The 13,600-nt window shown below is 39.3% G+C and overlaps 1 protein-coding gene across 4 annotated transcripts in view; it reads right to left on the bottom strand.

Moving 5' to 3' along the window:
- BABAM2 (BRISC and BRCA1 A complex member 2) overlaps positions 1 to 13,600 on the bottom strand; it is a 400,445-nt gene that overhangs the window by 24,772 nt on the left and 362,073 nt on the right. For all 4 annotated transcript variants that reach the window (XM_047853047.1, XM_047853045.1, XM_047853046.1 and 1 more), the window contains one exon: positions 8,696 to 8,849. In XM_047853047.1, coding sequence (XP_047709003.1) covers positions 8,696 to 8,849 — 154 coding nt within the window. The remainder of the gene's footprint in view (positions 1 to 8,695; positions 8,850 to 13,600) is intronic.

The raw sequence follows: 13,600 nt of genomic DNA on the forward strand, positions 1-13,600 counted from the left end.
GCTGACATTATAACCACTTACACTTCACCAACACCCCTCCCTGAGTCTTCCCCTAGTCCCAAGAATTCTCAGGCCTCAGGGCTCCTGCGACCACACCATGTATTAACCTCTTTGAATTGGGGTTTCCACACTGAGTTCCATAGCATCTGAGGGACCCGAAGGGGCCTCGAGCCACAGTAAGGGTGGGGATGGGCAGCAAATCAGGTGGGGACATCTAACCCCCTTCTCTTGAATCAAGGAGAGGAGATCTATTTTTATTGGGTGTATTTAGAGGACGGATGCCCAAGACTGATTGAAGCATTTGGCAGCTAATGACAAGTTTGGAGAAAACTGTGTCTTTGGGAATATATAGGTATTAACAGTGAAAGATTCCTGAAATAGTCCAGAATGTACAATCTTTTAAAAACGCCTGAAAGAGAAAATTATTCTGCAAAGACAACTGGATGACAAATTATAAAAGTGTGCATGGCGAAGAACATATGGTGAATTACGGACTGCTTTGGGACCATTTGGATAGGTTTCTAAATAAGAAAATAACAACTCTCTGACCTTGAGGCAAGAAGGGAAACAACAAATGGTTTTAGGAGGTTCATGAATTACTCCCATGTGTTGACTGAGAAGCTATTTTTTGAAATATTCTTTAAGTGATTCCATTTATATAACGGGTTTTATTTGTGACAAGCCATTGCAGTGAGGGGTTTGGGGTTAAATCCTATTCTCAGATACTACTTAGGCCTCTAGAATCAACCTGATGTTTTACACAATGAAGCTCATGGAAAACTCACTCCATCTACTCACAGATTTATCAGACTAGAAAGGATTACAAAAAAATCATCTGATTCATTCATCTAGACAGATCTAAAGCTGTATACAAGATACCAATGTAGGTAACTAGTAAGTTCAGTTTGTTTGTTTTTTTTTAAGTGATAGTTGGTTTTATGTAGATTAAACAACTGAAGTATGGATTTTTCCAACTTTCTAAGCTGGCCTGGCTGGCACCAAGAAGAGACAGCCATAGGTGATGGTGTGCATAGATGGGGCAGCCTAGAATCTAAGAATCTCTGGCCAAGTCACTGAGGCCAGGGGACTGTTTAGTTGGGTGCAGTGCTGACTCTGCTATCCTTTAATTAAAAATCTTTTTCCCTACAGGGATAGTGACATTAATAGTGAACATCGACTGAATGCTCACGACATGCCAGACCCTACGCTGGACAACTCACCTACACTACCCTGTGTGGGAAGCAGAATTCTAAGATGGCCCCTGAGATTTCTCACCCCTTGTATAATAATCCCCAGGACTATGAAAATGTTGGATTTCATTTCTATGGTTTCATGTTATGCTACATGAAACAGATGACTTTAAGAAAGGGAGATTAACAGTAGAACTGACCTAATCAAATGAACCCTTTGAATGATCTGAGTCCAGAAGTCAGTGACACCAAAGTCAGAGATTAGAAACAGTAGGATTTGATGCACCACTGCTGGCTTGATGATGTGAAGGGGCCACATGGCAGGAAATGGCCTCCAGCTGACAGCCTGTAAAGCAACCAGCACCTTAGTCCTACAACCACAAGGAACTAAACTCTGCCAACAACCTGAATGCATTTGGAAGAGGCCCTGGGCCTCAGATGAGAAAGCAGCCCCAGCCAACACCTTGACTTTAGTCATTTGGGACCCTGAAAAGAGACCCAGGAAGGTTGTACCAGACTCCTAATCCATAGAAACTATGAGATAATAATTTGTGCTGTTCTAAGTTGTTAAGTGTGTGGTAATCTCTTAGTTAATAATGGAACACCATACACACCATTTGATACTCATAATCACCCTCTAAAACTAGATTCCCCATTTAATAGATAAGGGGACAGACTTCAGGGAGATTATAAATTTGCCCAAAGTCACACAGATAGTGAGTGGCAGAGACAGGTTTCAACCCAGCTGTCCTGACTTCAGGGTCAGTGCTCTTAACTGCCACATGCATTTCCTCTCTGTATTTATGTTATTCAAGTGCCAGGCCTCTGAGGGGGTTGAGTCAGACAAGTGGTAAACAGAAAGGGGAACTGTATCTGTCTGCCTGGGGACAGATGTACAGAAAGTCAGAGGCCCTGTGTTGAGCCCTGACTCTATTAGAAGCTAGCTGTGTGCCCTCAGGAAAGATACTTAATCACTCTGAGCCTAAGTTTCTTTATCTGCATGAAGGACAGTGAGGATTTCTACACTGTACACCCCCACACACACACAGGGCTGCTGAGATGATCCCATGAAGGTGTGTGAGGGTGCACTGAGAATGGTGAGGTCCACAGGGCAGGCAAAGGTGCCTGGATGGCATATGCAGGCACAGCTTTGACTTCAGCTTCCATCTTAAGAAGCTTGAAAAAGGAGAACAAATTAAACTGAAAATAAATAGTAGAAGTAACCAAGAGGAAAAGCATAGATTAATAAAATAAATAGCTTTCTTTGTAAAGATCAGTAAAAATGATAAATCCCTAGCTAGACTGTTCTAAGAAAAGGAGAGAGAAAAGAATAGAAACTTTCACTATAAGGACTGAAAGAAGTTCTATCATTAGAGCCCACAGATATTAAAAGAAAAATGAGGGAATATTATCAACAATCTCACGCCAATCATTTCAACAACTTAGACAACTTACTTAAAGGAAACACTACTTGCTAAAACCAACACAAGAAAAAATGGTGAATATCCCTGTATTTAGTAAGGATTTCTTTGAATTTCTTCCCATAAATAAAACTCTATCAAACATTAAAAAAAAAAAAAAAAAAAACAGTGCCAAACCTACACAGACTCTTTCAGAAAACAAAGGTGGAAGGAAAAATTGCCAGTTCATTTTATGAAGCCAGCATGGTGCTTTTATCAAAATCTGACAAGGACAACAGAAGAAATTTCAAATCAGTATCACTCACGAACATGTAAAAAATTTTAACACACTGTTAGCAAATCAAATCTAATAATCTAAAAAAGGATAAAATATCATGACTGAGAAGGCTTATTTACCCCTGGAATGCAAGGTTGGTCCAATATTCAAAAACTAATTAAGGTAATTTATCACTTTAATAGAATAAAGCAAAACCATAGGATCAGGCCAATAGATACAGAAAAAGCATTCTACAGAATTCAACACCCCATTCACGATAAAAACTCTTAGCAAACTGGGAATATAAGAGGACTTCTTCGTGTGATAGAGACATCTATATAAAACTTACTGCTAACATCAGCCCTAATGTGGAGACATAAGGCCAGATATCTGATCTTACCACTGTGTACTAAACTGCAGATCCCAGCCAGTGCAATTAGGTAAGGAAAAGAAATTTAAAGCCATAAAAATTATAAAGCGAAAATAAAAAGTAAAGCTGTAAGAAGTGATGTGATTGTTTATGTAAAAAATGCTAAGAAAACTATAAAAAAGCTACTAGAATTTAGTACTAGTTGTGAATTTAGCAATGTGACAGGACACCAGGTCAACACAGAAAAATTGTCTGTATTCCTATATACTAGCAGTAAGACAGAAATAAAATCTAAAAAAACTATCATTTGCAATAAAAGTAAAATCACTAAAAAAATACACAAGCCTTCTACACTGAAATCTCAAAACACTTTTCAGAAAAATTAAAGAAGACCTAAATAAAACCCTATTCATTGACTGGAAGATTCGATATTGCTAAAACGCCAATTTTCCCCTGGTTGATCTATAGATTTAACACCATCTCAACCAAAACCTCAGTGGGTTTTTTTTTTTAAGGGGAAAATGGAGTTGGAATTGGCAAACCAATTTTAAAATGTATGTGGAAATGCAAAGAACCCAGAATAGCCAAAACAATCTTCGAAAAGAACAAAGTTGAAGAATTTACGTTTCCTGATTTTAAGAAATATTGGTATTGGTATTCCAAACAGAAAAACAGACCAATGAAACAGAACAGAGTATCCAGAAATAGACCCACTCATATGTAGTCAATTTATTTTGACAAAAGCATGAAGGTGATTCAATAGAGAAAGAAAAGTTTTTTTCAACACATGTTGCTGGAATACCTGGATATATATAAACAATTAACTTCAGCCTTTACCTCATACCATACACAGAATTTAATTTGGGATGAGATGGATCAGAGACCTCAATATCAAGCCAAAATGAAAGCTTCTAAGAAAAAAATGTTGAAGAATCTCTTCATGACCTCGTGGTAGACAAATAATTATGAGGCTACGAAAAGCATTAACATAAAAAGAAAACACTAATAAAATAAATTTCATTAAAAATAAAACCTTTCTTGTCATCAAAAGACATCATTAAGAAAATGAAAAGGCAAGCTACAGATTGGGAGAAAATACTTGTAATACATAAATCTGACAAAATTATAAATAACTCCTAAAACTCAATAATAAAAAGACCAACAACCCAATGAAATATAGGCAAAATTTGAACAGATGCTACTTAAAAGAAGGCATACCAATAAGCACATGAAAAGATGATCAACATCATTAATCATCAGGAAATCAAGATTAAAAAAACACAATGAAATCTCATTTCATCCCCTCTGGAATAGCCAAAAATAAAAAGACTGACAATACCAAGTGTTGGAGAGGATATGGAACAAATGGAACCCTGTATATTGCCCATGGGAGTGTAAAGTGGTATAAAGACTTCATAAAAAATTTGTCAGTTTCTTATAAAGTTAGTCATACACATACTCCCAACCCCAGTTATTTACTCAAGAATTGAAACCATATGTCTATGAAAAAGGCTTATATAAGAATGTTCTTTAGCAGCTTAATTCATAAAGTCCCCAAACTGGAAACAACCCAAATATATATATGCAGACGAATGGATTAACAAATTATGATATATTTCTATAATGGAAATTCCTCAGCAGTAAAAAAGGAATGCCATAACCGATAATTTTAAAATAATTATACTAAATACAAAAAAACACACAAAAGAGTATGATCTGTACTATTCCATTTATAAGAAGTATCTAGAAAAGAAAAAACTAAGACATGTGATAGAAATCAGACAGTGTCTGTCCTGGCGATGAGGAGACTAATTGGAAAGGATAGAAGGTAACTTTGTCAAAACTCCATCAAAAGACAGTCTTAAACCTGTCCACTTCGTTGCATGTACATGACACTGTATGTAAATTACACTGCAATAAATATCTTTCAAAAGATATATACACAAAGCCCCTGCCTTCAAAGAACTCACAATTTAAGGAAAGGAAACAATATAAAGATGTGAAAAATCAAAGGATAATACAAAAGAGATTTCACAGCAGTACACCTGGCCCCTGACTTACAATGGTTCCACTTAACAATCTTTTGACTTTACCATGGTGCAAAAGCAACATGCATTCAGTAGAAACCGTACTTTTGAGTTCTGAATTTTGATCTCTTCCCAGGCTAGTGACAGGTGGTAGGATTCTTGTGATGCTGGGCAGAGGCAGTGAGCTGTAGCACCAAGTCCACCCCTCGATCACGAAGGTGAACAACTGATACACTTATACGAGCATTCTGTCCTCACACAACCATATTGTCTTTCACTTTCAGTACAGTATTCAGTAAATTATGTGATATATTCAACACTATATTATGAAATAAGCTTTGCGTTCAATGATCTTGCCCAACCGTGGCTAATATAAGAGTCCTGAGCACATTGAAGGAAGTGCAGGGCTAAGCTAGGATGTTGGGTAGGTTAGGCGTAGTAAATGCACTTTCTATTTACGAATGATATTTTCAACTATAACGATGGGTTTATAGGGACATGACCCTTTCGTAAGTTAAGGAAGATCTGTACATGACCAACAGTCAACTGAGACTAGGAAGAGTGGAAGAAGCTGCCTGTGTATTAGCATGGATGGGGAAAACCATAGGGAAGAACACTGAAGGATCTGAAGGAGCAGAAAGAGGGCGAGGGGAAGGGGTGAGCAAAGGCAGCAGTGGAACAAAGCAGAAGCTAAACACAAGAGTCTTTCATATGTCCACTCGTTGACTGACCCTTCATATCAGGTCCATCCAATAGGGAGGAGTACGGTCTTGTTTTACAGGATGAAGTTCAGAAAGATTAATGGCCCTGCCCAAGGCCGCAGAGCTTATTCGATTAGAACCTGTGATAGGAGCTGGGCATGCGTGACCCCAAAGCCTGTGCGCCGTCATTAGAGGGCATTTTTCTTGTGAGGACAGAATTTGCCGGACAGCCATGCGCAAGAAGCACATGTCATAGGAAAAGCTCGGATCAGTGCCAGAAAGCGTCCTTTCTGAGTTCACATGTTTAGAACTTTGCTCTACAGGAGGGAATAAACAGCTGACTCCACTCAGAGAGCTCTACTGCTGTTCATAAACCGTGAGAGTGTTTATGTCATGGGCAGAGCTCTCCAAGTGAATTATAGCCTTTTACGCACTGAGCACATACAATATTTTCAGAGGACAAAGAAACAGGGCGTGGAAGGAATGCTACAGTTGACCTTTCTCTCTTTCTGTCCTTTCTCTCCAACCTTCTCCAGCAATCTTAAGCCTATCCTGCATGGACAGTTCTCTGATTGTGTTTATCCATTACCTGCCTTTCTGACACAACCCAGGAAAATTACTCACTTCAATTTAAGAAGCGAGCTTTTAAACTATTTCTTCTTCCTAGGATGAGTGGCTGGCTTTCTCTTTTATTACATTTAAAATGAATCCATCTTCCCTACAGTAGAAAGCAGATTTTTTTTAACGTTACTTCAGATGTTTTCTTTAGACTGGTGTTAACATAAAGCAAATGTCTCTTGCATCTCTGAACCAATCTGTTAAGATAAACAGGCTTCACTTACGATATTCCTATACTGAAATCATAGGCTCATGGTCTGCAACTCCTTAAAGACTCAATTCATACATGCTAAAAGGTCTAGTTCAGAAACACACACACACACACACACACACACACACACACACACACACACAGCTTTGCCATGGAAACCACAAGGACATGTCTGGTTCAGAGTCCATAGCACGTACCACAAATAACAGCCCATCTTCTAAGGGCAGATCTTGTATATACACAAGGAAAGCCCAGACAATTAAACAACTGCAATACCTCAAACATAAAGCTTACTTTTTAATCCCTTTCTTCAAGTCTATTTCAAGACACCAAAGTCTCAATGATTGTTCTTAGGTACATTTGATTATGTCTGTTGTTTTCCTTAAACACAATTTCAGACTTGGACATCATGGATAAAAAGGGAAAATACAGGGAGAAAGGGCACACTGAAGTTTCAGATAACAACAATTCTGGATTCCACATGAGTCTGGGAAGGTGTGTGTTTCTACAGAAAGCAGCCCTGTCATTATTTAACAGAGCCCCAATCCTGATTAGGTGGAGGCTTTGTACTACAGAAAGTACAGGGGATGCCAGCAGGCACCCTGGGAAGGGTGTCAGGGAGGGGAAGCAAGAGCAACAGGTCCTACTAATCGAGAACATTCTAGGTCTGGAAGGCCAGGTTTTGTCAGTACTTAAAACTGTCAGAAGTTTGGTATGATGAAGACTTTGATCTCTCTTGCTGGGCTACAAATTCCATGAAGACGTGGACTACTTTCAATTTGTTTATCGCTGTATCCCCAGCATGGAGCTCACTGCCATGGGGGATGCTCAATAAACAGAGAAGGAGTGAAGGAAAAGGACGCTTAATAAGTATTCTTCATTTGTGTGATTCTGTGAATTTCATCATCCTTCAGCTGGGCTCACAGGTATGATCATATGGTGGTTCAGAGTGAGTGATAAAGTAATAGCCACCTGCCACTCTAACCATGATTGATTCTTGGAAACTATGATTTTAAGCCACTGTTGCTTCAGTCTAGGAGGCCATGGTCCAACAAGACTGGGGTCCCAGACACTGAAGTCTTATCCACAAGGAACACTCAACATACTTTTACATTTACGTATTCTATATGACTTGTGAATGCTTTCCACAGATAGGTTCACGTGTAGTACTTAAATCCCTAAACTCCAAACTCTAGCTAACTTCAACCTCTATCAAATTTCCAACCTACTTCCATCCCTGTGGATTCTAATAGTTCTAAGCTATTTGTGTAGCCATTTATTGAGTCGAGGAACACACAGGCCCTATTTTGGGCAATGGCTGTAGAGACACAATGAGGTATATAATCACTTTGTTCCTTCAGACATTACAGTTCCACGTGAAAAACTCAGTACTGGATTCATGTATTCACTGAAAAAAATCCTATTTGTTTACCATCAGGTGAAATTTTCCATTTAAAAAAAAATATATGAAAGTAGTTGCTAACATTTTCATCATCGACATCATTTATCCGCTATTCTAACTTCTATCTAGTACTTTTTCTCCAATCTAAACAGACAGATTTCAGAAACATCCTGTAACCCATTAAAAAAAGAAAAACAATCTACCTGATGAGGCTAGATAAGGGGTTGGCAAACTTTTTCTGTAAAGGGACAAATAGCAAATACTTTTTGCTTTGCAGGTCCTATGTGATCTGTTGTAATTTCTCACTCTGCCACGTTAGCAGCCATGCGAACAGCCACACAAAATAAGTAAAGAAATGGGCATGGCAATGTTTCAATAAAACTTTATTTTCAAAAACAGGCATAGGACGGAATTTAGCCTGTAAGCAATAGTTTGCCAACCCCTGGACTAGATAAACAAAATGCTCCTATTTATAGGAAATAGCAACGGATTCACTTACTTTGCTCTTTTGGCCATCTCATTTCCATCCCATCTGGGGCTGTATGGATAATTTTTTTGGGCCTGGGAATAAAGCTGTCCACTGTTGGTAAAGTGATAGACAGACTGGAATGTGAGAGTCGGCTGGTCTCGAGGGAAAAACAGGGGCAGGTCGACTGCAAAGACAAAAGAAAGGAAAAAAAGTTATGGTTTCAACATATGGGTTAAACTTGAATGTTGGGTACAGGACTCTATCTGAACTACAAACGGTTTGAGATTTAGGTAAAACATATGGAGGGAGGGGCCAAGAAATACCAAGGTGCCTTCCCTGACTTCAAGGAGTTTACAATCTAGGCACATAAATGAAAATCACACATAAAAATAAATTTAACCAATATGAGGCATGATTGTGTGGCTGCTGCTATGAAATGGTCACAGAAGCTGGGCACTCCCAGCCATGTGAATTCCTCCTATGGCATTTACCTTGTCTAGTATTTAGTAGGGAAGTTAGTTGATTATTTTTTTAAAGTCTCTATTAAATCACAAACTCTTCAAAGGTCAGGCAGTATCTTCCTCATCTAGAATTTGATGGAGGGGGTGGGACGGAGGCTGTCCTTAAAAAATGGATTTGGAATGGGGAGCAGGAGGGGCAGGTGATAATCTTTATATTTTATAGGATATGGCCACTGGACTACCAGAAAAAATAAAGTTATCACTTTACTTCCAATCAAGCAGTGAATTCTGCTACTCAGCAGTTTGAAGCATCTCCAGATGTGTTACCACATATAGTTCCTAAACCAGTGGGGGCTCCTTAATGGAACGCAACAGGGACTAATCTGAACACTGCATATGTCTACTGAGGGTAGCCTGATTCCAGTGTTTGCTGCTAACAAGTATTATGTGCTTTGTCTGTTCATTTTAGGGTCCTTTAACTCAATTTTTAAAAATAAAATGACTCCTTTTTAGTTTGAGGCAAAGCAACATTATAAACACAGACTGTTTCAGCAGCACATTCCTCAAGGCATATAATGTGTATTTGTATGAATGTTACCACTTCTAGGGCAAAGAGCAGACAGGGACATCAACTTACGAAAATACGATAATGAGAAAAAATGTGTATAGAATTTCCTAGCTTTACAGAGTACTTTTATATACTTTATCTCATTTGATAGTTATAATTCCATGAAGGAGACATTATTTTTACCATGTGCATTTAGCAGACAGACAAACTTGAGACTCCAAGAGGTTTATTAACTTGCTCATGCCCCAGCTAGGTGGAGGTGGGGCTCGAATCTAGTCCCATGGTGTAAATCCTGAGCTCTCTCTACTGGGCCCCATTGCCTCCTGCTCTTAATGATACTGGTGCAACCTGTTCACAACACATTCATTGTGTCACGGTTACCATTCTCTGAAGTCTCTACTGTGAAGAACGTACAAGATTCATCTTTCTGGCTACACGAGGCAAATATATGAAAAGAAAATACATACTAGATAGCTACACATCTGTCACCATGCCAGTGTAGGGTGACATTTGACTTGGGCTAGGCCCTCTAAGCATCCAAAATGATTTCATGAAGGAAAAGTCAGGTTTGCAGCAAACTTTTTAAAAAACCCAGAAAACAAGAAACAAACAAAAAAAATTGTTCAGTGTCTTAGACCACTGCATATATTTGACTCTGACTCAGTGCTGCAGGGGGTTTCTACATATGAATCACCACAACCCAAGAAAAGTGGCAAGACTTTGAATGTCCACTCGTTAGTCACATTTTCCATGGGCCTCCGTGTGGTGCCAGCACATGCCTGTTTGTGCCAAAGCAGAGATTTAGTAACGTATAGGAAACAATACAAAATAGGAAAAACAAACTTAAATTATAAATAATTTGATTCAGAAAGCCCCTTTGAGTCCCTTTATATTACAAAGCAGGATTTGTAACATCTTCAGTCATTTTGAATACATATTGCTTTCTAAAATTAAGTTTATATCTTTTCTGATTACTCATTTCATCTCCTCTAATTTTAGAAAGCATGCCTATTTACACATAGTTTAATTTGGCTTCAATTGTTTATATTACATATACATTTCCAAGTATAAAACGAGATTCACATTAACCCCCAAAGCAATCACCAACAGCACCGGTGAAAAGTATTTAACATGCATGAGCCTCCCTTAAGAAATGCAGTGATTGTGAATAACCGAATTCAATGGCAATAATTTACCAATTTAAAGTAAGTATAGTCATATTTCGTATCAAAGTAAAACAGAGAATACCACAGGCTTCATGATTGTCAAGCTATCAGCTTACTGGGCTTTGGAAAACGTTATATTTTTTGTTCCTGTTATTTTGTTTTGTAGAAAATGAGTTGCTGGTATTTTGACATGCTGAGAAATGATTTTCCCACCTAGTTCTGAACCATCCACTTTGACCCCCTAAATGCCCAATTAAGATCAGAAACAATTCAAAATGTGAATGTAAATTTATTTACCGAGGCAAGTGAATTGTTCTGATTTAAAAAAAAAAAAATTTCCAGCCAGCTATATGCTGATATGTACCGCGACTCCCAGAGAAAACAACACTGATTGCATGATTATTTCTCCATGGAGCTTTTTCTAAAAAAGTATAGTTGAAGCCAATATTAAAATCTGAACACAGTAGCTAGATGAACAGTGAAGCAGGAATGGTCAGAGTACTTGAGACATAAAATCGATAATCCACATGAGAAAATAAAATTCAAAAAATATAATTATCTTGCTCAACTGAACTAAACCATACCCTGCCTGTATCGGTCAGGAATCAATAAAAGGATGGATTCTTTGAAAATGTTCTATGCATAAGAAGGAGTTAATAACTAAAATATTTATGAGAAATGCTTTGCATTTTTCTTGAAAGAATGTTTTGGATGGTACAAATCAGTCAGAATTTAAAAAAAGACACAACAAAGTTTGTTTTCCTTATCTCCAAATGTTCTTCTCACTTAACACTTGCCTATAGGCTAACTCATGATTTTTTAAAAAGATTTCACGTTTAAGTAATCTCCGCACCCAACGTGGGGCTTGAACTCACAACCCTGAGATCAAGAGTCACATGCTCTACTGACTGAGCCAGGCAGGCACCCCTCACTCGTGATTTTCTGACGCATAGTAAAATAATGACGGCAGGCCTTCGCACAGCTAACTTGTTCTGAAGGTACTCCCAGGGCTCTACGCAGTTTGGGCTCATATTAGCTATATCGGAATTGAATATTTTAACTATTGGCTTCCTTTGAACCCAACCCACCTACCGGCTCAAGTTTGATTCCCAGGGTAGAACCCCTCCATTTGGTTCAGTTACTCGTCAGTATTAGTTGGACAACTGCTGCCTATTTCCTTCTTCCCGTATACAGAGACTAAATTTTGGTCAGCTCTCTAACCACGGAAAGGATGGCCCTCACTTGTTCAGTATAATGTCAATAACCACTTTCCAAAGCATTGCTTTCTTCAAGAACTTGTCGAAACAAGTCACTGCCAAACACTTCCAATTCTGTACAACCTGGGCATTTCACAGGATTCATTCACAGGGCACCCCCTGCCAGAGCGCAGGAAGGCACCATGAGGCTCTGTACCAGCTTGCTTCATGGTGGATAGTCACTGCCGTGATGAGCTCCACTGCATACAGTCCCAGAGCTAGTGGTGTTCTCCAAGCGCCCGGCAGCCATGCGGCGTGGAGAGGGAGCTGAATATGCATCAGTAAGTTTTCTGCTGCCTCTCTCCAAACCATGCTGGGGTTCACACGGGACAGATGCAGTTTCGCTTTCCCCAGTAAACAAGCGTTAAGTGTCCCCAAGTGCTCATCCTTCCACATAAGATGACTTCACTAAAGTTGCATCTGAATTCCTAAGCCTCTCTAGAAATCTGTCACTTCTCCAAAGACCTCCACGACGGAAGAATGACCTTGAACGGCCAAAGCGACGCCACACCATGTATGGGATCCATAGGACAGCTGCCAGATACTCATTCAGAACATTTCAGGCATAGTTCTAACAAGTTTGATTATATGACCTTTCCAGAAAAAAACCCCTAATTATGGCAAGATTAGGACAAGGTATACTGACAGCAAGTAATGATAACTAGCAGTCTGGCACAAAGGAAGGAGAGAGAATAATAAATATAAAGACTTAGAAAATAAAAAATAATCCCAGCCTGGGGCCATTCAGCATAGAACAAAAAGCCCAGCCATCCGTCGAGCTATTACCATACTGTAAGTGACGTTCACTCCCCATCTTGGTAACCTGGCAGACACTCTTGGTTCCCTACCAACAGCCATTCTCCATGGGCAGAGCCCTCCTCCCACTCTAGAGCCCAAAAGTGCTGGGTATTTGCTCTCTCAGCCTTCCATGAGACCAAGGCATAGAAATGTGACTCAGTCCTGCCAATGAGGCCCAAGGGGAAGTCGGCTAGGGGTCTTCTGAGAAATATTTTCCTCTCTGAGTAAAGACACGTGTAAGGAGAAGCCCCCGTTGCATTCGTGCCTAGATCTTATCACGTGAGATCTCGAGGCTTGGAGCTGTGCACCCCACCTTGTGACCATAAGGGGAAAGTCAGCCTGGCAACACTGAGCTGTTGAATTCATCAGCCCTGGAATGTCCAGCTCTGGAGTCCTTGCTACGTGAGACCGTTACAGGTCCTAACTACTTAAACTTCTTTTAATCAGGTCTCCTCAGACTTGCACTCAGAGGCATCTAAAGAAATGTTATTTCTTGCAGCTTCTGTTCAAGAAGGCAGGATAATTGGATAACCAATTTCAGAAGTATTTCCACCAAGCATGGTTGAAAACATTCAAGGCACATAAATAGGAAAGTTTTAGTTGTCAGGAAAATTCAGTTATGTGGGACAGTTCAATCCTTGAAAATGCCAAACAAATGAGGGGTTAACCATAATTGCTTCTCTGGG

The sequence above is a fragment of the Prionailurus viverrinus genome, chromosome A3 (genome assembly GCF_022837055.1).
Source record: "Prionailurus viverrinus isolate Anna chromosome A3, UM_Priviv_1.0, whole genome shotgun sequence".
Classification (NCBI taxonomy): Eukaryota; Metazoa; Chordata; class Mammalia; order Carnivora; family Felidae; genus Prionailurus; species Prionailurus viverrinus.